The 24,518-nt window shown below is 40.0% G+C and overlaps 1 protein-coding gene across 6 annotated transcripts in view; it reads right to left on the reverse strand.

Moving 5' to 3' along the window:
• The window catches only part of PPP2R5E (protein phosphatase 2 regulatory subunit B'epsilon), a 175,439-nt gene that overhangs the window by 60,630 nt on the left and 90,291 nt on the right, over nucleotides 1–24,518 (reverse strand). For all 6 annotated transcript variants that reach the window (XM_063715592.1, XM_024231677.3, XM_024231676.3 and 3 more), the window contains one exon: nucleotides 20,031–20,227. In XM_063715592.1, coding sequence (XP_063571662.1) covers nucleotides 20,031–20,227 — 197 coding nt within the window. The remainder of the gene's footprint in view (nucleotides 1–20,030; nucleotides 20,228–24,518) is intronic.

Genomic DNA, 24,518 nt, shown 5'->3' on the forward strand with positions numbered 1-24,518 from the left:
AATCACATGGTTACCTGGTTTGGGAAGAATGGGAGAAAAGGAATTCTGGCTACTTCTTATACAGACTTTTCAGCGAATCTCCTGTTTCGCCCCCATGCACCCTTCCTTTGAGAGGTTATCTTTCTGAAGCTTCTCGGAGTTGTGCATGTAACTTGCCCTGTCTTGACTTTCCTTGCTGCTGCTTTGGGTTCAGCTTTCTCTGATCGACCAAGGTAGTAGTAACCACTGTTCATTTGCTTTCTAGCTTCCAAAATGTTAATTTTGAGATCTCTCTATTTTGCTTTGTTCTTGTGGGTTTTATTTCTTTTCAGTAATAACTTTTTTATTTCAGTAATTGTGGGGAGATTTTAGGGAATAAAAGTAAACATATGCATGGGTTCAATATACCCTATTTACTCAAAAGTTAGTGATTATTTCCATTCTCCAGTAACTTCTGCTAATTCAAGTAATTTAATTTGCTTATGCAAAAAAAAAAAAAAATCAGTCTCTTTTTAGTGGGGAAGAGTCCAGTAAAACAGCAAAAAAAAAAATAAACAAACAAAAAAACAAATAGCAGGTACTCTAATCTTAGCCAAAATAAACTGAGAGATCTTCACAAGAGTTTTCTATCTCAGAATTAGCACCAACTACATTAGTGGGTCTTAGTATAAAATAAAATAGAAAAATAAAGCATGTTCAGGATCTGGGAATACTGAATGCAAAATTCAAATGAACGCCTCCAAGTCATGATTTCATCCAATGAAGAAGTACACAACCTCCCCAAAAATAAAAATAAAGGTCAGCACTAGAACGTAAGGTAGAACAAGTCCCAGCCCTTAGTATGCTGCTCTCCTCTCAATACTCAAGTCTCCTATCACCTTTTCCACTATGACCTCTGTGTCCAGGGCACATGGATATCCTTAATTTCTTTACTTCCAGTTACATATAGAGCAGTTTTGACATCTCACTATCTTCTCAAATTCAGGCTGGTCAAAACCAATTTCACCCTCATTGGACTCCATTTATCTCTCAAAGAGAATTCTCCTCCCACCTCCCCATTCTTTCAAGAAGTTCACTATTTTTTTTAACCCTTTGGAGTTTTTGTTAACTCTTCTCCTTTATTTGCTATATATAATTTGTCAACAAGTCATTTTATTTATTACTTCAAAATGTCTCTTTGGTGCTCATGATGGTATTACTTTTAATAGTGGAAATTTGGAAACTGTTTAAATATCCCAAATTGGAAAAACAGTTAAGTAAACAATGGTACATCCACATAATGAACTGTTAGGAACCATTAGAATTATGCTTTTAAAAGGTTATTTAATTACAGGAAAGCATGTTTACATCATAATGATAATGTATATATAGTAAGATTAGAAAAAAAGGTTTAACAAGGAAAAACAGGAAAGAGGCAAAAGGGGAATTTTCTGGGGAGATGGCAATGTTCCAGATCTCATTTGGGGTGATGACTATACAAGTATATATAATTGCTAAATTCATTGAATGTTCATTGCCTAAGATATACTTAGATCAAGTATATCTAAATTTTTTAAAGGGAAAAAAGTCATATTAAAAAAAAAGCAGACTAGGAGCAGATTGGCCAAAATGTGGGTAATGATTGAATTTAAATACCAAAACTATTGGTGATTCTTTTCTTTGATAAGGGTGGAGAAAAAAAAAAACAGAAGATGGTGAGTTCTTTACATATTCTTAATTTTCTCTTCCTCTGCAATCATCTGACAAACCTAAGACAACAGCCCTCTGCCACAGGCCATCCTGGGTTATATCTGCCAGCCTAATCTTCCTTAAAGGAGCACACACTTTCTTCACAGGGTCTGGAGAAAGAAAAGTAAGAATATAGTTTCATTTCACCTCCTGTTCAAAAATCCTTACAACTCCCTGCTCGCCATCTACAAGATTAAGTCTAACCTCCTCTGCTTAGTTTGCCACGCCCTCTCTAATCTAAACTCATCCCTGCCTCTCTCCACCTTACTGCCCACAAATTCCGACCATGAACCCTCCGCTCCCATTCGGCTCCTATTTCAAGATCAAACTTTGCTCAAAATAGGAGGCAACTTTTTACCTGCTGAAATGGTGACAGCAATGTTAAAATAATTATCTCTAGTGTCTGTTATCCTCACACAAAACCATCACAGGGAAATGATATTTCACACAGAGACGACTGTATTGCACTCGCTCCAAAACTGGAAATGTAGCAGTGAGTCCAAAAGTGAAGTTTGTTGATATTAAATCTTACAATCCAAAAATAGAGGTGTAAACACTGCAATAGTCATAGTGCTTACTGTGTATAAATCAGTGCAGGCCCTCGTACCGCCTGGGTTGGCCTCAAGCACTCCCGCCCCACACAGGCTAACCATATGATACCAAGGCTTTGCTGCATTTCACCATCTGGGGACTGTGGGTCCTAAGTCCTAGAAGGTTACTAAAACTGAATTAAGTGTTTTCTGTAAAAGCCACAGTACACAAGTTGATAAAACAATACCAACATAAGGCTTTTTTGAGAACACAAATTCTAAACATCTGCTATGAGGACTTCATGGTTCAAAATCAGCTAATGCTCAAACAAAAATTAAGCCTCTTGAATTGCGAATTTTTAAAAAAGCATCACAAAACATTTGAGGCTCCTGATGTATGTTTCTGACTACTAGGTATGTTATTAATTGAAATCACTAAAAATAAACAAGAAACACAGCCAAAACTGTCACTGTTTCTTATACTCTGTGTCTATGTGCACATCTCTGTGTGTGTCTGTGACCTTTCATTAGCAAAACAAAGCCCTGAGCTAGTTGATGAGTAATTAAAACACACCTGACCTACATATAACCATAACCATATAACCATATTTAGCACATATAACCATAGGTTCTGTCCATAAATTAACATTCCTCCTTATCCCAAAACTACTGCTTCATAATGAATTGAGTGTGATATGCCACTCCAGGGGAAGACAGGACAGTCAGCCCTCCCCGTTGACAGTGACACATAGCTGGCTTCATCTTAGTTCCTCTGAAGGAAACCAAGAGAAGGATCTAGGGGCAGGAACTGACCACCAACCCTGTGAGCTTACATTTTAAATGTGCTTTAAACACCACTGCCTTCTGATTATTTTACTGCTGAAACAACTGTCAGAGGCATTTGAACCTGAGCAACTCCATCTTGAACAGAGGCTGATAAAATAAGGCTGAGACCTGCTGGGCTGCATTCCCAGTAAGTTAAGGTATTTTTAGTCACAGATGAAATAGGAAGTCAGCACAAGATACAGGTCATAAAGACCTTACTGATAAAACAGGATGCATAAAGAAGGCAACCAAAACCCACCAAAACCAAGATGGCAAGGAGAGTGACCTCTGGTCGTCCTCACCACTACACCATGGTACTACATGGTACCACATACCAACGCCATGGCAGTTTACAAATGCCATGGCAATGTCAAGAAGTTACCCTATATGGTCTAAAAGGGGGAGGAACCCTCAGTTTGGGGAACTGCCCATCCCTTTCCCAGAAAACTCATGAATAATCCACCCCTTATTTAGAATATAATCAAGAAGTAACCATAAAAACAGGTAACCATTTTTATGCCTATGGACTAGCCCTTCTTTTATTCCTTTGCTTTCTTAATAAACTTGCTTTCACTTTACTCTATGGACTCACCCCAAATTCTTTCTTACATGAGATCCAAGAAGCCTCTCCTGGGGTCTGGGTCAGGACTCCTTTCCAGTAACACTACTACTCTCACTTTACAGAATAGGATATAACACATTTTGCACTTTGTTATTAAGGGCAGCACAAATACAAAACTTAATTTTCCAACAGTTTCTCTATTGTCTACAACTTTTTTTCTAATCTAAGAGAAAAAAGCCAGAAATCTCTGAAAATGAAGTTGCCTGCCTTATTCCAGAGAGTGGTCTATCCTATTCTCATAAAGCCCTTACCTTCTGCAGGAAGGCCAATTCCACAGTATTTCAAAGTAGCCCATTTAGCACCTAACATTATCCTCCCAAGACCCCACTCTCTACCTTTCTGAAAAGTATAGAAACATCATATTTTCCAATAGAACTTCCTTATCCATTTTGTCAAAAAAATACACTTGCTCTCCAACTTATCAAATAATTATAACCAGCCTGATTTTTACTGAGAAATGTCTTTCCTTGTGTGTGCCACTCCTGACCCTCCTCACCATGACCCCACCAGCTTTCCCTCTCCACTACTCGGCCAACCCTCACCTCTCTCTACTCATCACAGAAATGGCATTTCTACTCTATAGTCTCGTGTCTTTGCACCATTTTTCAGAGGCAACTTGCTCCTGAGAAGTCACTGAATAGCATATTTCTTCTTGTTTTCCTACAGATCAAGTTTGGCTTTAAATACTGGTCAGCAGCCAACTGCCTCCTGGAAATGACCTGCTCATTGTCTGCTTGCCAGATTCTTCCCTCAGGCACTCATGTCTCTGTGAATTCCACATTGAGGACACTCATTTTCTCAGCTTTTTCCTGCTTATCATGCACCACTGTGGTGTAACCAGCTTCCTCCAAAGAATCAGCCAATAAATCCCTCTCTTTCATTTCTGTGTCTCCTCAGTAGAGAGACAGCCAAATCATACAAACTAACACCAAGAGCTGGGATTATCCAAGACCCGCTTGCACATACCACAAGCAAGATTTCACACTTTGTCATCCGTGCGCTTAATAGATTTTCCCAGAAGCATTGCTTATACCTTTAAACCACATTTTCAGCTTCAAGGTTAAATTAAAAGGTGGGAGAAAAGAGAAACCAAAACTTGAATGCAGTACTGTAACTTATCCTGCAAAATTCTGCTGCCAGCCACTGGGGGGGAGGGGTAGAGACAGGGGGAGTATTCTCACTACAGTGACATATTATTGGATATATCAGTGCTAGACAAGTCACAGCTGTCAAACAATTTTAAGTATATTAAAAACTCTGAACAACCTTTAAAGCAGTTAAGCTAGAAGGACTACAGCTTGTAAATGAAGCAAATAGCAATCTCGAGTAGCTCAGTGGCTTCCTGAGTGAGTAAAAACCCTCTCTTTAGCACATTTAAATTAAAACCAAACACTTTAAAATCCTTGTCAGATTCCTTGAGAGAATGCTTGCAGAGAGAAATGCTAAATTATTACTAGAGTTGGGGACGTGAATATGCAAGTATATCAGGAAAAATTCATTTAGATGAACTTAGGGCAGTATATATACAAATGTATATATAACTATAAACACACGGGCATATGCAGTTTCACAGGCAGTTCTCCCAAAAAAAAAAAAAAAGATATGAAAATAAAACTTCGTAGAGAGTTTGAAATCAATAGTCAGACAAAAGATATGGAAACTCATCTGAAAGAGACAAAAAAAAGCTTTCAGTTTAGCAAGACTTCATTGTAACCAGAAAAATGTATTAACCAATATAAAGAGACAGGTAAGTCTACTGGGGTGCTAGAGATGGTACCATGAATAATGATAATAATGATATGGCGACTTTAACAATGCTTACCACAGTGCTAAGCACTGTTCATAAATTAATTTTCAAAACAACCTTATAGAGTTACAGTATAATAACAAGCTTAGAGGGCTGAGACTCACCCAGGATCACATAGTTCAGTAAGTGGCCAGACTGGGTCCTGGTCTGTTTTTTTTGTCTTTGTTTTTGTTTTTGTTTTTGTTTTTGAGATGGAGTTTCACTCTTGTTGCTCAGGCTAGAGTGCAATGGCACCATCTTGGCTCACAACAACCTCTGCCTCCCGGGTTCAAGCCATTCTCCTGCCTCAGCCTCCAGAGTAGCTGGGATTACAGGCATGTGCCACCACGCCCGGCAAATTTTGTATTCTTAGTAGACGGGGTTTTTCCATGTTGGTCAGGCTGGTCTCAAACTCCGGACCTAAGGTGATCCACCTGCCTCGGCCTCCCAAAGTGCTGGGATTACAGGCGTGAGCCACCACGCCCGGCCGGGTTCTGGTCTGTTCGTCTATGCCACTGACCCAGGAAGGACAATAAAAAGGAAAAGCAGGCTGTACACACATAAGTGCTTCCAAGGATTAGGATGTCCATCATGGAGATGGAGGGATGTCTGAATCATCTAATTAACTCCCCTTGCTCCGAATCCAGGCTAACCAACCAACCTGAGGATTCCTTGGCAGCTCGCATAGCTTGCCTGGAGGGAGAGAAGGCACAGTTCAAATACACACCAACAGCTATCCACTGAGCAGTGCCCTTCTCACTCTGAATTCATACACTGGCACTTTCAATTTCCATATACGTTTCCTGTGGGTCCTACCAATTCAACACAAACAGGGCTGCAAGGTGGGTCCCCTCTATGATGCACAGGTAAGGTAACACCATGCCAATGTTACCACATTAAGGAGCACCAACGGGCAGAGGAGCCTGATTTTTGGAACTTCTAAGGGTGGGGCAGAGAGAGAAGTGGAGTGGGAAAGCACATGAACTCAGGGGACTGCAGTCTGGGTGGAAGAGAGAGAGGGGTGTTCTGAAATACACAGCCTTCCTCCTGGGCTCCTCCTCACGTCCTCAATCACTATTTACTTTTCCAGACTGGGAAGAAGTGGTAGGGTAGAGAGAAAAGTTGAGAAGCAGCATTAACAATTCAAGAATAACACAAAGGGAGTGTAAAGCTATTATATAGGGCAGCAGAAGTGGTAGGGGAGAGGGAGTGAAGAAGAAACTGTTCTTAAGCAAAAATAAAAAAAATGAACATTTAACCCCAGAGCATACTATGTAGTCTGGCCTTGTCACAAGCAGCAAAATACAGGGAAGGGCTTAAATCAAAGGCCTTTTTACCTATTTAGAAGAGCTCAAGAAAAAAACATAGTACAGAGGCAAGACTCCAACTTTTAGGGGTTTTAGTCCTCATTCCTATTGGAAAGAATAATTCCAGGAAAGCATAATGGCTTAGCATCTAAGAGCATGGGTTCTGGGCTGGGTGCAGTGGCTCACGCCTGTAATCCCAGCACTTTGGGAGGCCAAGGCGGGCGCATCATGAGCTCAGGAGATCGAGACCATCCTGGCTAACACGGTGAAACCCCGTCTCTACTAAAAAATACAAAAAAAAAAAAAAAAAAAAAATTAGCTGGGTGTGGTGGCGGGCACCTGTAGTCCCAGCTACTCAGGAGGCTGAGGCAGGAGAATGGCGTGAACCCGGGAGGCGAAGCTTGCAGTGAGCCAAGATCATACCACTGCACTCCAGCCTGGGTGACAGAGCGAGACTCCATTTCAAAAAAAAAAAAAAAAAAAAAGAGTATGGGTTCTGGAACCAGATCACCGAGGTTCAAATCTCAATCACCCAGGTGAGTGGCTCTGGACAAGTTTCTTAACCTCTCTCTTCCTTTACCTTATCTATAAAATGGTATCTATTACGATACTACCTGTGTCACAGATGGTTCTCATTCAATGTGAAGATTGAATTAACTCATATATTGTTCCTGCAGATTTTTATGCAGGTAACAATAGAAGGCATACAGGTGCTGGCCATCTTCTTTCATTAGTACACACCTTTGTGAAGAGACTCTAAGGATTAAGTATATGGCCACAAGTCTAAATTGTGTAATTTTACAACAACCTACCTAAACTCACACCATATAAAACAAAAAATCTGAACAGTCAGACATGTATTTAAGATACCGAGTTCACTACCAAAAGCCTTCCCACAGAGAAACTCTAGCCCAAATGGTTTCACTGGTGAAATCACTCTAACAACTTCATTTTTCATCTTTAGTTACTGCCAGAAATGGGCGGACCCCGCTCCTTTCCAATCTTGTATTCTCCAAGTGAGCAGCATTCAGCATAGACATTTACTGCACACAGGGTAAAATCGCACTTAAACCATTTTTGAGTCACATGTACCTTTGAAAATTTAAGCAAAAGCAAGTTATTTTCTCCTATAAAAATACACAGAACACGGCAGGGCGCGGTGGCTCACGCCTGTAATCCCAGCACTTCGGGAGGCCGAGTCAGGCAGATCATGAGGTCAGGAGATCGAGACCATCCTGGCTAAGATGGTGAAACACCGTCTCTACTAAAATACAAAAAATTAGTCAGGCGTGGTGGCAGGCGCCTGTAGTCCCAGCAACTCAGGAGGCTGAGGCAGGAGAATGACATGAACCTGGGAGGTGGAGCTTGCAGTGAGCCAAGATCGCGCCACTGCACTCCAGCCTGGGCCACAGAGCAAGACTCCATCTAAAAAAAAAAAAAAAAAAAAATACACAGAACACACAAAATTTTGCAGTTAACCTAAGAGGGTTCAGTGACCCCAAGAAATCCATCTATGGGCACCCCAAGCTGCTAAATCAATACTGTTAAATGAGCTTTAACTGGATTAGCACAGTTAAATTGTGGGAATTGAGGAAGTACAAACCAGTTTCCCTACCCTTTGAAAAATTACAAATGCTAACAATCTGTTCCTAACCTTGAGCAGTAAATTCCTCCTGATTTCATTCTACAAATGTCTTTGGGAGATCTCATTATCATATCCTTAAATTATTTCCTTTGTACCAAGGAATTCTTTAATTTCTAATCTAATTCTCAGGTCTTTTACGCTTATCCTATCCTTCAAATTTCCCACCAGCTTCAGTTATTAAGTGCGCTTCTCAGATATCCCTCAATTCTCTTCCATTATGTATAATTCTAATATTATAAACAGTACACCCTCACCCACCCACCCACCCCCAATGGCTCTTTTGCTATTAATGCATATCTACAAATCTTTTCTCCTTTTAATCTAAAGAGTCACCTCCAAGGCAAATTCTGGCCAGGATGCATACAGTAGTCCCCGTCTTATCTGTGGTTTGACTTCCCATGGTTTCAGTCACCCATGGACTAAGTACAATAAGATATTTTGAGAGACAGACAGACACAGAGACACAGAGAGAGAAGGAAGAGGGAGACCATATTTACATAACTTTTATTACAGTATATTGTTATAACTATTCTATTTTACTGTTATTGTTAACTCTTACTGTGAATAATTTATAAATTAAACTTTATCATAGGTATGTATGTATAGGGGAAAACATAGGATATACGTATGGGATTCAGTACTATCCACAGTTTCAGGCACCCCTGGGGGTCTTGGAACATATCCCCATGGTTAAGGGGGGACTATCATGGTTATATTCTTTATCAGACGCAAGAAGATGAAAAATGGAAATTTCATATTTCCTCCTGGCAGTTATCATTCCAAAGCTACTTTTAGATAGTTGTTCTTTTATTAAAAGAAACTCTTTGCCCTTCAGCTAATAATGTAGCGAGGTTAACCAAGCACTACTAAGAGTACATGTCAGCAGACTCTGAGATATTTAATTGCAACGTCATCATTTTCTACAAAGTCATATTATTGTATTAAGAGGCTAACCAGAGCTCTGGTTTCCAGTTAAATCAAAGAATGCATAAAAAAAAATAAAGCACTTAGATAACCAAGTGACAGGTTATAATTTGAGAGTAGGAAAAAACAAAGCTAATAGTGGCCAAGAAACAACGTTAACGAACTCAAAGAAAGACCTCAACAGCAAAGAAGGAAAAACCAGTGAATATATTTTATCTTAAAACTAAATTAACTTTGGAATATTACATATTCTACCATTTGAGGTATAAGCAGAGATTGAGAATTGAAGCAGACTTTGAAACCAAGAAAAGCCAAGTCCTAGAGACAAAATAAAAATAATAACAGCAAATGATCAGTGTGACAAGGTTGTATACTTTTTGTAGGAGAGAAGTGACAGGATTTTACTCTAATGAAGACAGTACACCCAAGGTGCGAGCAATTATCTACAGCCGTCATCTCAACCTCTTGATTTTTTAATCCACTCTTCAACCCACTAGCTCCCACCTGTACCACTGCACTGAAACAATGATTCACTGTTATCATATAGAGTTCCATCATTGTTCTTTCCCTCCCCTGCCCTACTCCCATTCTGATAACTACCGATTTCCACCTCCTACTTTCCACATCTAGGTCTCCCATAGGAACCTCAACATTAACTCATCAAAAACCAACTCCTCAGCTTCCATCCAAAGCCTGCTGTCCCTACTGCTGTACCTTTCCCCAACAGCAGCATCATACCACAAACTACCCAACTGCCAAAGCTATCCGAGACTCCTTCCTCTCTCACACTCCAAAAGTTCACATAAATGCTAACAAGCAGCATCAATTTTACCTCCTAGGTGAATCTCAAATGCTCCTTTCCTCTCCTTCTCTACTTCCATGCCTGCAGTTCGCTTAGGCCCTCCACAATTTCTCCAATAAAACAGTCTCCTAATTGATTCCTCTCTGCCTTCAATCTCAGCCTCCTCCAATCTCTCTGTCCCACTGTCACTGAAATACAAATCTGACCATGTCACTCTGCCACAGAGAACCTTTCAACACTTATCCATCCATTGTCTGTGAGGTTCTTTCAGACTCTGGCCCACATCCACATTTTCAGCTGCCACCATTCACTTCCTCCCACTCTCCAACACACATGCACACATAACACTGTAACAACATAGCATGACTGTGTTTCCCTGTATATATCAAGTGGTTTGGGAATTCCTTTGCATCACATAATTCTCTTTAAGTTCAGCCACATTCATCTTTTAATACCCTACTGAGGCTATAATCATTCTGTCAAGCCTTCCTTAATCACCCTTCTATCTACCTTCATGTCCCTTTACTCCTTCCTTGCCTTGTACAGACTTTATTACTATACATATGACATTATCTTGTTACTGTTCACATGAGTATTCCCTCTACCAGACTGGGAGCTCACTGGCGAAGTGAAGCCCTGTCTTTTTTATTAGCAAAATGTAAAAGTGTGACACTGAGTCATTTAAATAAACATTAAGAATTAACTAAAACAATGTCTTTACCCATGAGATTTCATCTCACATTTGAAGTATCCCCAAAAGAAACATTTTCGAGAAAAAAAAAAAAAGATGTGCAAATATAAAGAATATAAAATATACAGAGTTCAAACTCAGGTAAATAAAAATTTACACAAGGTGATTTGGAAAGCCAGAAATTCTAAGAAATCTTTCAAATGGATACATAACAACAAAACCAAAAAGGCATTAGCATAATGAGGTTAAAAAAAATATGCCTCAGGGACAGATACCTGACACTTGAGATGATGTGAAGCAGAATGGAGCAAAGCCTAAAGGAGCTGGAAGTCCTGATTCTCATTTTTTCATCAGATATGACTCCAGGAGACCCCAAGAGAAATACATGACACAAACCACTTTCTGAAGGAACTACTTTGCACAATGGCCTGTAAACTTTAAGAAAGGCGTAATCCATTCAAAATTTCTTAGACTGTGTTGATCAAAAGAGGTGTTAGTTTTCAGAAATGGAAAGATGTAAGGGATTCATCATCAACTCCCTCTATTTATAACAGAAGAAACTGAGGCTTAGAGAGAAAATTACTTACCCAAGTTCTTACCACTAGTTAAGTGGAAGATGAGAAATGAAGACAGTGTCTTCCATGTTCTCTGTCTGGGACTCTTTCCACTACCCACTCTACTCTTCTACAGGAAAGTTATGGGCTATTTTGCTTTACAGGCATACTTCACATACATTATAGGATCAGTTCCAGACCATCACAATAAAGCAAGTATCTCAATAAAGCAGTCACACACATTTTTTGGTTTCCCGGTGCATGTAAAAGTTGTGTTTACAATACACCGTAGTCGATAAAGTGCACAATAGCTTTATGTCTAAAAGACAAAAATGGACATACCTTAATTTAAAAACACTTTATTGCTAAAAATGCTAACAATCATCTGAGCCTTTAGCGAGTTGTAATCTTTTTTGCTGGTGGAGGGTCTTGCCTTCATGCTGATGGCTGCTGACTCATCATAGCGGTGGTTGCTGAAGGCTGAGGTGGCTGTGGCACTTTCTTAAAATAAGATGACAATGAGGCCAGGTGTGATGGCCTCATGCCTGTAATCCCAGCACTTTGGGAAGCCGAGGCGGGCGGATCACAAGGTCAGGAGTTCAAGACCAGCCTGGTCAACATGGTGAAACCCCGTCTCTACTAAAATACAAAAATTAGCTAAGCGTGGTGGTGAGCACCTGTAATCCCAGCTACTCGGGAGGCTGAGGCAGGAGAATCACTTGAACCCAGGAGGCGGAGGTTGCAGTGAGTGGAGATTGTGCCATTGCACTCCAGCCTGGGCAATAGAGTGAGACTCCGTCTCAAAGAAAAAAAAAAAAAAAAAAAAAAGATGACAATGAAGTTTGTGGCTTCAATTGACTCTTCCTTTCATGAAAGATTTCTCTGTAGCATGTGATGCTGTCTGATAGCATTTTATCCACAATGGAACTTCTTTTCAAATTGGAGTCAATCCTCCCAAACTCTGCCACTGCTTGATCAACTAAGTTTATATAATGTTCTAAGTCCTTTGTTGTCATTTCAACAATGTTCACAACATTTTCAGGAGTTGATTCCCTCTCAAAAAACCACTTTCTTTGCTCATCCATAAGATGCAACTCCTCATTTGTTGAAGTTTGATCATGAGATTGCAGCAATTCAGTCAAATCTTCAGGCTCTACTTCTCATTCTAGTTATCTTGCTATTCCCATCACATCTGCAGCTACTCTATTGAAGTCCAACCTCTCAAGGTCATCCATGAGGGTTGGAATCAACCCCTTCCAAACTCCTGTTAATGCTGATATTTTGACTTCCTCCTGTGAATCACAAATGTTCTAAATGGCATCTAGAATGGTGAATCCTTTTCAGAAGGTTTTCAATTTGTTTTGCACAGATCCATCAGAGGAATTACTATCTACGGCAGCTACAGCCTTAAGAAATGAATTTCTTAAATAATAAGACTTGAAAATCAAAATTACTCCTTGACCCATGAGCTGAAGATTGGATGGTGTGTCAGCAGGCATGAAAACAACATTCAGCCGGGCACGGTGGCTCATGCCTGTAATTCCAGCACTTTGGGAGGCCGAGGCGGGCAGACCACGAGATCAGGAGATCGAGACCATCCTGGCTAACATGGTGAAACCCCATCTCCACTAAAAATACAAAAAATTAGCCGGGCGTGGTGGCAGGCGCCTGTAGTCTCAGCTACTCGGGAGGCTGAGGCAGGAGAATGGCATGAACCCAGGAGGCAGAGCTTGCAGTGAGCCGAGATACAGCCACTGCACTCCAGCCTGGGGGACACAGTGAGACTCCATCTCAAAAAAATAAAAAAAAAAAGAAAGAAAACAACATTCATCTCCTTGTATATCTCCATTAGAGCTCTTGGGTAACCAGGTGGATAGTCAATGAGTAGTAATATTTTGGGGGAAAATAAAAACAAAATGTTTTTCTGAGCAGTGGGCCTCAACAGTGAATACACAATATTTGGTGGACCATGTGTAAACAGAGGTGTTGTCATCTAGGCTTTGCTGTTCCATTTACAGAGCGTAGGCAGGGTGGATTTAGCATGGTTGTTAGACACCCTAAGATTTTCCGAATGGTAAATGAGCACTGGCTTCAACTTAAGTCACCAGTGGCATTAGTTCCTAACAACAGAGTCAGCCTGGCCCAAGCTTTGGCATTGATTTCTCCTCTGCAGCTGTAAAAGTCACAGATGGTAACATCTTCTAATAGATGGTTGTTTCATCTACATTGAAACTCTGTTGTTTGGTGTAGCCACCTTCATCAATGTCTCAGCTAAGTCTTCTGGACAACTTGCTGCAGCTTCAGCTTCTACAACAGCATTTAGTGCTTCACCTTGCACTTTTCTGTGAGAGAGATGGCTATTTTCCTTAAACCTCATAAGCCAACCAACTTCTGTTACTGTCCAACTTTTCTTCTGCAGCTTCCTCAACTCTCTCAGCCTTTACACAATTGAAGAGAGCCAAGGCCTTGCTCTGGGTTAGGCTTTGGCATAAGGAATGTTGTGGCTGGTTTGATATTCTATCCAGACCACTGAAACTTTCTCAATTATCAGCAATAAGGTAGTTTTACTTTATCATTCACGTGTTTACTGGAGTAGCAGTTTTAATTTCCTTCAAGAACTTTACCTTTAAATTCACAACTTGTCTAACTGTCTGATGCAAGAGGCCTAGCTTTTGGTCTGTTTCAGCTTTTGACATGCCTTCCTCACTAAGCTAAATCATTTCTAGCTTTTGATTTAAAATGAGAGACATGTGACTCTTCCTTTCATTGGAACACTTAAAGGCCATTATAGGGTTATTAATTGGCCTAATTTCAATACTGTTGTGTCTCGGGGAATAGGGAGGCCTGAGAAAAGGGACAGAGGCTGAGGAACAACCGCTCAGCAGAGCAGTCAGAACACATACAACATTTATCGATTAAGTTTGCTGTAGGGGCACATTTCATGGTGTCCCAAAGCAATTAAAATAGTAACTTCAGGTTGGGCGCGGTGGCTCACGCCTGTAATCCCAGCACTTTCGGAGGCCAAGGCGGGTGGATCACAAGGTCAGGAGATAGAGACCATCCTGGCTAACATGGTGAAACCCTGTCTCTACTAAAAATACAAAAAATTAGCCAGGCGTGGTGGCGGGCGCCTGTAGTCCCAGCTACTCAGGAGGCTGAGGCAGGAGACTGGTGTGAACCCAGGAGGCGGAGCTTGCAATGGGCCGAGACAGAGCCACTGCACTCCAGCCTGGGCGACAGAGCGGGACTCTGTCTCAAAAATAAATAAATAATTAATTAATTAATTTAAAAAAAGTAACTTCAAAGATCTCTCATCACAGATCACTATAACAGATATAGTAACAATGCAAAGGTTTGCAATATTGCAAGAATTATCAATATGTGACACAAAGATACGAAAGGGGCATATGTTGTTGGAAAAAATGGTACCAACAGTTTTGTTCCACACAAGGTTGCCACAAACCTTCAATTTGTTTGGGCACAGTGGCTCACGCCTGTAATCCCAACACTTTGGGAGGCTGAGGCGGGTAGATCATGAGGTCAGGAGTTCGAGACCAGCCTGACCAACATGGTGAAACCCTGTCTCTACTAAAAATACAAACATTAGCCAGGCGTGGTGGCGCCTGCATAAAATCCCAGCTACTCAGGAGGCTGAGGCAGGAGAATTGCTTAAACCCGGGAGGCGGGAGGTTGCAGTGAGCCAAGATCGCGCCACCACACTCCAGCCTGGGTGACAGAGTGAGACTTCAAAAAAAAAAAAAGCAACCCCCAATATCTGTGAAGTGCAATAAAATGAGGTGTACATGTGATTTGTTTACACCCATAAGAGTTGCTTTGCTTTCCCAATTCTAGAAGTCTGTAGGTGGTATCCAGACTTCATTGAATTGTTAAAAATGGTTTCCACAACACATAGATTACTTTTATCTCTTACTCTTTTCTTCGCCTAACAGGAATACCAGTTCTCAAAGTACAAGTCCCATCAAGTTGGATCAAAAGCTCTCGGTACTAATGCTGATACTGTAACATGCCATTATGCATCATTACTCATCCTGGTTTGCAAAACCCATCTATCGCTTCATTAGTATTTCATAAAAAACACTATCATTTCCCTCACTAATTCTAGTGAAGTGATTTTGTTTTACAGTAACACGAAAGAGAAATCAGTGAGGACAGTGATTACCCAACAGGCAGGATCGTCTTGGAATTAGAGAACTTAAGAACCACTGTGGCAATGGAATAAAACACATCTCAGTGACGGAGTACTTTAAGTACAAAGAGGTAACAGTGGGTTCCACCAATGATTGTAAAATCAAGTATCTAATAAAATCATTGAAATGTAAAAATAGTAGTTACTGAATACTTGCCACATGTTAGAGACTGTTCTAAAACTTACAAATATTGTCGCTAATCCTCACAAAATCCCCTAAAGGCAGGTATTACACAAATTAGGCAAGTGACCAGCACCAGGATGTATATATACAATGGGCTTAGAGGTAGCAATATAGAAGGGAATGAGGGCACCAAGTGGGACGTGGTTCCAGTTTTCCTTACAGAACAGTAAGCACACGTTCTCCGGACTGTGTATGTATGTATGGTGTTGAGTACTCTGATATGCAAACAAAAGCACAAGCATGTTACCTAGGTGGAATATTTACGGAGGGACTGGGAAAACTATGGCTACCCTCCCCCCACCCTATGTACCTCTTAGCATCATACAAAAATGGAGGACCCCAAAGTTAAAGTAACTTGCTCACATTGATGTAGCAAGTATGGCCAGAGCTGGCATTTGAACCCAGGTCTATATGGTTCCAAAGCCTTGCCTTTTCTTTTCCTTTTTTTTTTTTTGAGATGGAGTCTTACTCTGTTGCCCAGGCTGGAGTACAGTGGCACGATCTCAGCTTACCGCAACCTCTACCACCCAGGTTCAAGCGATTCTCCTGCCTCAGCCTCCCAAGTAGCTGGGATTACAGGCATGTGCCACCACGCCGGGCTAATTTTTGTATTTTTAGTACAGACAGGCTTTCACCATGTTGGACAGGCTGGTCTCAAACTCCTGGCCTCAAGTGATCCACGCGTCTCAGCCTCCCAAAGTGCTAGGATTACAGGCATGAGCCACCGCACCCAGCGCCTTGTCTCTTTCTACTCTATCATAATATCCCCTTTTCTGTAAATGCTCCAGAGTGTCTAAGTACCATATGTAATTAGTAGCTAACAATTTCAGAAATCACCAAATATGAAAATTAAGTTATACTTCTAAGAAGCCTAAACTACCATCTAGAATTTTCTAATGCCCTAGAACAGCATGTACACTAACAGACTCAATGCCTCCCAAGGTAAAGCTCCAATGTATTTTAAAACACATACAAATGATAGGAGTCTCTTTTTTTGGCTGGAGAATGGGGAGGAAAAGAGGGAGAAAACAGTCTCCCTTAGGAGACCAAAGCTGGTTTAAGACCAAGCTGGTCCATATGGATGACAGAATTTTTGGATTATGCTAAACACTCAGTTTAAAATCTGGGTATAATCCAATGACATCCAATATCTTAATCATAATTTGAGAGACTGAAATGCCTACATTTTAAGGAGGAATTCATTCATTCAACAAATTTCAAGAAGACCTGGGCTAGGTAGGAGGTATTATGGATGCCACAGAGATGTGCAGGACACAGTTCCTTCTTAGGAGTGCTTACATCTAACTAGAAAAATCAGATAAATATGTGAAAAGACAAAAAAGAAAAAGGAGCAAATGAACAAATTCCCAAAATGGTGAGTTGCCAAGAAGCAGAGGAACTGAAGGAAGGAAAAAGCACTGTGTTTTTTCAGGAAAACAACAGTGGCACTTTAAGTTGGCCCTCGAAGGGAAAATGAGAATTAGAACTAGAGGTGAGGGAGTGGGGAACACGTGAAAGTCCAGAAACAAGGAAATAAAGGCTATTTAAATCAAATCAATACCAAATGCTGGTGAGGATGTGGAGCAGCAGAAAATCTCATTCACTCCTGGTAGGAATGCAAAATAGTACCACTACCCTGGAAGACAATTTGGCAGTTTCTTATAAAACTAAACATACTCATTACTTATAACAAGTAATAAAAGTAAATGCAAATAAAAGAAAAAAACTAAACATATTCTTACCATACAACACATACAGCAATTACGCTCCTTGGTATTTACCCAAAGGAGCTGAAATCTTATGTTCATAAAAAAACTTGTACACGTATATTTATATTAGCTTTATTCATAATTGCCAAAATTAGGAAGCAACTAAAATGTCCTTCAGTAGGTGAATGGATAAACTATGGTACATCCAACCAATAAAATGTTATTCAACACTAAAATAAGTGAGCTATCAAGTCTTGAAAAGACATGAAGGAAGCTTAAGTGCATATAACTAAGTCAAAGAAGCCCATCTGAAAAGAGTACATGCTGTATGATTCCAACTATATGACAGTCTGGAAAAAGCAAAATTATGGAGACAGTAAAAAGATCAGTGGTTGCCAGGGAGTTGAAGGTGGTGGGTGATGAAGAAGTGGAGCACAGAGGATTTTCAGGGCAGTGATGTATGGTATGTATGGTACTATAATGGTGGATACATGTCATTACACATTTGTCTAAACTCAGAATGTCCAACACCAAGAATGAGCCCTAATGTGAACTATGAACTCTGAGTGATAATGATGCGTCAATGTAGGATCATCAATTGTAACAAATGTACTGCTCTGGTGGGAGTGAGGGGGGAGGTGTTGATAATGGGGGAGGCTGTGCTTGTGCAGGGACAGGGCATATGAGAAATCTCTGTACTTTCCTCTCAATTATAATGTGAACCTAAAACTGTTCTTAAAAAATTAAATTTTCAAAAATACATATACAAATGTCCTCATACAAAGACAAACTGATGTATATATAAGGATATTCATAGAGTACTGCTTAAATATGGTACATTCACACAATAAATATTATGCAGCTATAAAAAGAATATGGCAACTTTATATGTACTGAAATATATATTGCTAAGTGAAAAAAGCAAGGTACAGAAAATATATAGTGTGCCACCATTTATGTGCTTACAAAAAAAAAATATTTATACATATGTTTGCATATACTTATATATTCATGAACTATCCATGGAAAGATACAGAAGAAAGTCATAACTGATACCTCTGTTGGCTGATGATACAGGTAGGCTAAAACCAGGGACTGTGCTCTGCAGAAAGCAGGTAGACTAGAGAAGATCCTCTGCATCACATTAAGAGATTTAGATAGTATGCAAACTCAAGAGCAAGGTTTCTCAACAGTGGCACTTGTGACATTTGGGGCCAGATAATTCTTTATTGTGGGGGCCACCCTGTACATTGTAAAATGTTTAGCAGTATCTCTGGCCTCTCCCACTAGATGCTGGTAGTACTCTCCTCCCACATCTAGTTGTGACTACCAAAAATGTCTCTAGACACTGACAAATGTCCCCTGTAAGGCAAAATCACACCTGGTTGAGAAGCACTGTTCAAGAGCCACACAGTCATCTTTAACCTACAAAACATTCTAGTGCTACATTCCTGTAAATTAACAACAAATCCAATATATATTCAGATATAGATCTGAGGAATATATTGGGCATCGTTTTCAGATGACCTTCATATATCAGTCACAGTCTCACGCTGAGATCATTCAAGTCCCTTTGCAAATCTGAACTATCATTTTTAAACATATCTACTCCATCACAAAAGTCTCTTTACTGTATTGGTTGAATACAAATGATAAGGAACTAAATACAAAAGACAGGCAGATGTTCAGCAGTACACAGAGAGTGTGCCCGATCCTGCAATGGATTCCTCAACGATGCACTGACCTTAGGGATCTCTGAGGCTATTTCACCAGTCAGTAGACCAGCCTCCCCACCCTGCAAAGCCCATCCCCAAATAGCATGCACTCTCCAGCTCCAAGATCTTCTGGGATGCCAAGGAAGGCAACTCTCCCACAGAAATCTATCAGAAAACCACATTTTGGCTCAGCTTTTGAAAAACTAAAATAATTGTTCACACAATAAGAACATAATTACTCACATTATGTTAATAATGTTTTTCCTCGTAACTCCTAGTGACCACACAAAATCTAAGACACTATTCAAAAATCATAAAAGGTATCAACCCTGACTTCAAGGGGATTATAAAGAGAAGCGTGAGTTATAAAGCCCAAGAGAGGCCTTAACTAGATTCTACAAATCACAATTTTATTAAGCATTAAGCCATTTCTAATATACCACAATGAATAAGATTAAAAAAAAAAAAAGACATCCAACAGGCTTGAATACTTTTCAAACACGGATCTAAGACTTTTGTTATCTTCCTGTGTCTTTTCTTTTGCCAAAGCCAGAAATCCAGTAATACCCTGGCAATCTTGGCTTCATATTTTGAAGTCATTGATTGCTTCAGCACTTGCCGTAGTTAAAGTTCTGGATTTCGTTCTCATGAAATCATGCTCTTCAAATTCTAGCACTGTGCCGACTACATTTGCTTAGCTCTCCAAAGGTTGGCTCTCATTTGTGGAGTTGACCTCCAATGACCTCACTCTTGCAATATATACACCTGTGAGTCACTATGGAAGATGCTTAAAAGTGTCCGCGGAGAAAAAAAGAAACTCACCATTCTAACTACTTCAGGGTAAGTCTGCTCTGTCAAACAGCCTCTGCTTATTGTAATGTAGTCCACCAGTTCATTAAGAGTGGAGCGCTTGTATTCTTTCATTTTAAGATCAGATAGCGTGTCCATGAAGTCAAAAATGACACAGCACTGCTGAAGTTTCTTTAGGAACAGTTCAGGCTGCTCTGAGGATGGAACGTCTAAGAAAAAAAAAGGAAATGGTGTAAGTCTGTCATCAATTTCCAGGTAACAGGAATTCTCTGTGAAAGTTACTTCAAAGGCAAGCTAAAAAAAAAATAAGAATTCACATGACAACAGCGTTCTTTTTCACAGTGACACATGGTGGGAGGGGTTACCGTATCTACTACTTCAGAGACCTTGTCTTTGAAAACTACATTGTACCAACAAAATTGACTGTATTTGCTATTCCACAACCAAGGATTGACCAAAATCCCAAAAGACTTTAGGAGGTTGAAGCAAATTTTAACCAAAAACACCCCAATGTCAATACCTTTAAATCTAAAAACACTGAAAAAGGTCAAACTTTCCCTTATAAGAAAGCTTTCGCTGTTGGTTTAAATTAGTTTTACTAAAAAATTTCAAAGTAGAAATGTCAGTTGATTCATTTTAATTTCATGCTGACATCCTTGGTATTTAAAGCTATTGTTTTGTGTTTATATTTTTTTGTTTTGTTTTGGCTTGATCTGTATGAAGTTTCTTTGTAAAAGAAACCTGAAAAATCTACTAAATGAAACAATACCAACTCTCTCAAAAAGAGCACACCAGTAATAGGAAAGTAAGAGTAAATGCCACATAAATCTACATTCTCTTTTTATCCATCTTCTTGTACTGTGAGAGAAAACCACTAACATCTTATATTAATATGTTCCCAGAATGGACATCTGCTCTTTTCCCATAAACAGCAGGTCAGACATTTGGCTTGGTGTTGTTTCTAAAAAATACGTAGAAATTTTAGGTTAGTTGAAATTCCCCAGCTAGAAAGGAGCCTGATCTACAGTTGGACTTCAAATATACCGACTAAGCTGTAGACAGCCTATCCCCTCCTATCTTCTTTCCAATATTTCATTCCCCCAAACTGAAGCTTCCCTGGAGAAGCAATGAAAATTATAACCAGGGTAGGCTCTGCTGCCTTCATCCAAGGTGATTAGCTCATTAATCCTCAGAACATCCTTAGAAAGAAGCAGGTGGCATTATTCTTCTCCATTTTTCACACACACACAAAATAGAGACAATCATTGAGGTCCCACAATGAATGGGTTATAGAGCTGGGCAAAGTGCCCAGGTCTCTAACCACACTCCCGTGTTCCTTTTGTACTAAGCAAGAAGGACCTTAACAGTGTGTAGTCACTTGCAGTCATCCTCAGTTGCCAGCCTTCTGGTAAATGCTTTATAATGGCCTCCTGGCTTGGGCTGCTTGCTCCCTGGGGAGGAGGGCAACAGCATATAGCACCCCCCTTACAGCCACCAGCAGCAGGAAGTGAGGGCCAGCCTCATTTTCACAGGACCCACCAGGCTCCTCTCTACAACCTTCTACCCCACCTTACACCCCACAACCCAAATGCCAGCATAGCTACCCGGGACCTCACAGGCAATTCTCGCAGAACACTGCCAGTTAAGTAAACCTAGATGAGAGTGGATAGGACACCTAAATACATAGGCTTTCTCTACCAGACATTAGAGAACAAGAAGCAGTCCATATTTTTGAATACACAGCATCACTGCTACTCTCAGCAAAAACAAGTAGTGAATTTAGAAATTATTAACCAGTGAGTTTCCCTTCCTCCATCACTCCTAGGTCCCCAAAAGCACAATGTATCTTGCAGTCATGATATAGGTCTTATCCTATGCCCCCTAGATTTAATTGGCTTTAAAATATTTAGCCTTAGACTATAAGAACTAAATTCAGTCAGACCAAACTCTCTAAGTGCTACCTGCTTTGGGCGTTTAAAATAAATAAATAAAAACGAAATAAGGCTGCTTATGAGCACGACTATATCCTTAACCAATGACTAATTCATGCACAGGACCATCACAGTTAATTACTAAAATCTTTTGGGATCGAAATCAGACCCCAGACCTGGCAGCCGAATGGGAATACTGACGCTGCAAAGGGGGCAAGAAAAAGCTTTTTTTTTTTTTTTAATTTGAGATGAAGTCTTGTTCAAGCAATTCTCCTGCCTCAGCCTCCTGAGTAGCTGGGCTTACAGGCACCCACAACCACACCCAGCTAATTTTTGTATTTTTAGTAAAGACAGGGTTTTGCCATGTTGGCCAGGCTGGTCTCGAACTCCTGACCTCTGGTGATCTGCCCACTTCAGCCTCCCAAAGTGTTGGGATTACAGGCATGAGCCACCGCCCTGGCCAAGAAAAAGCTTATTAATGTAACATTCGTTACAGGTCAAAATCTTTAGGGAAATTTTAATTCAATTTTTGATACAGTGACTTTAATAAAGTCTAAAAATCAGACTATCTATATGGTGAACTCCTTAACATAGCACATATAAATTATAAAAGCATCGATGAATTGTAGCCTTTCCTCCTAAAGCACATCATCATTTAAGCAGTGACAACAACAATTAACACTTGTGGTCACTGCAATAGTACTCAAGAGATTCATATACTTAGCAGTTCAAAAAATTCAGGCAGTTAACACTTAGTCCTATTTTTTAATGTTAGGCAGTTGAAATTTATCCTTTATTTGTGCAAATTGATATAATGTCATAGACAAATGTGAAACAGGCTATCCACCTGTCCAGTGGAATAAGGATAATAACTTACATTTATTGAATATATTGGGTACATTTATTGGGCACTTTATCTAAGGACTTATACATATTATATCTCCTTTAATCCCTTCAATGGCCTTCTGCAGTAGGTACTATTTCTAATTTAACAAATGAGTAAACCAAAACAGATTCAGTGACTTGCCCATAGTCACACAGTTAAATAAGCAGTGGAGACAGGATTCAAACCCAAGTAGATTGGCTCCAAAGCCTGGACCCTTCACCACTGTGCAATGCAACACTGAAACACAGTGAAAGACCAGAGTGATACTCTATTCCAGAACACAGGGTGTGTGCAAAGACAGAAGAGGAGGAAGAAAGCAGACAAAATGAACAAATGACTCCCCATTCATAAAGTATCATGCTAAACCCCTTCTCTATCTCCCCTCTAGCCCATGCCCCAAGGATTAACACAGAGCAAAAGCTGTGATTTGTCCTTTATCATAGACTAAATTCTTTCTAAAATGACCTACCTTCATTAAATTAAAAAACTTGCACAGTCAAGATGAACCAAAAGTGGGTTCTTAAAGAGACAATCCCTTTATGGTAACAATTTAGGAAAGTTTTATACATGTTGAAGGATGACCAGTCCAAACAAGAGGTTCTTCCTATAATGTCTGGGCCTCAGACTCTCCTATATAGCTAATACTGCTCCCAACCTCCTCCCTCATCTACCTAGTCCCAGGGGGATGTGAAAAGGTACAATATGAGAAGGCAGGACAGGCCAGAGATCAGAGAAGGAACAATCTCTGAGTAGTCCAGAAGGTTTCCACTACATAAGAAAAGTTTAGTGTTTATGTAAGCAGTCCCCGAAGTAGATCCAAATATTCTTTTTAAAGAAACATTTATTAAAAGGATCGCTTACGAAGCCATAAAGAGAATCTCATAAAAAACAAAAAGATATCATAAAGGCAATGAATACTGACCACAATACAGTAACACTAGATTTTAACAACTCAAAGCTACCCACCTCCAAAATCCAAGTCACCTGGAAATCTAAAAACTTCAGAAGTCAAGACCGAAGAAAAAAACAAATTATAGTCATTAAGAAATAAATGTGAATTAGGAAAATTAAAGGTCATCTTAGAATCCTAAAGCAGACCAGGCAGTGGATGCTTCTGTCATCTATCTTCCAGTGAAAACCTCTGGCCAGCAGAGGCCATCCCTGCTCCCAGGAAAGGGATCCCACAGAAGCACGGCCATAAATAATGAGCAATCAATAAGCAGTTATGTAATACCGTGAAGGTCACTGGCACGATGACTCCTCCATCCAAGGTTAGTATGTGTTCAAAAGAGAGAATAATTGATCCCATTATCACAGCTTGATAAGATGCCATAAGGTCAGAATCCACTGCTCTAGAAGAATTCTTAAAATTAGGTTGGTTTCCAGAATACGTTTCTCCACCAAGAAAAGAATGCAATGACCAGCTAAACTGTATTTCTCACTGTACTGTACTTCTCTTTACTTTTTAGCAGTAGTCATTCTCCCCTTATGTCTTTATATCACCATCTTCCAGTATCCTCCTATCAATTTTCATCAATAAGCAGGGGAAAATTACTACGCCTACCTCCAAGGTGTTCATTACATCTGAATATTTTTTACATTTACGAGTGTGACATGCAATGGGAAAACGGACATAAAATTCAACACAGAGTGAGGATGCAATCTCAGATTAAGACAAAGATT

The sequence above is a fragment of the Pongo abelii genome, chromosome 15 (genome assembly GCF_028885655.2).
Source record: "Pongo abelii isolate AG06213 chromosome 15, NHGRI_mPonAbe1-v2.0_pri, whole genome shotgun sequence".
NCBI lineage: Eukaryota > Metazoa > Chordata > Mammalia > Primates > Hominidae > Pongo > Pongo abelii.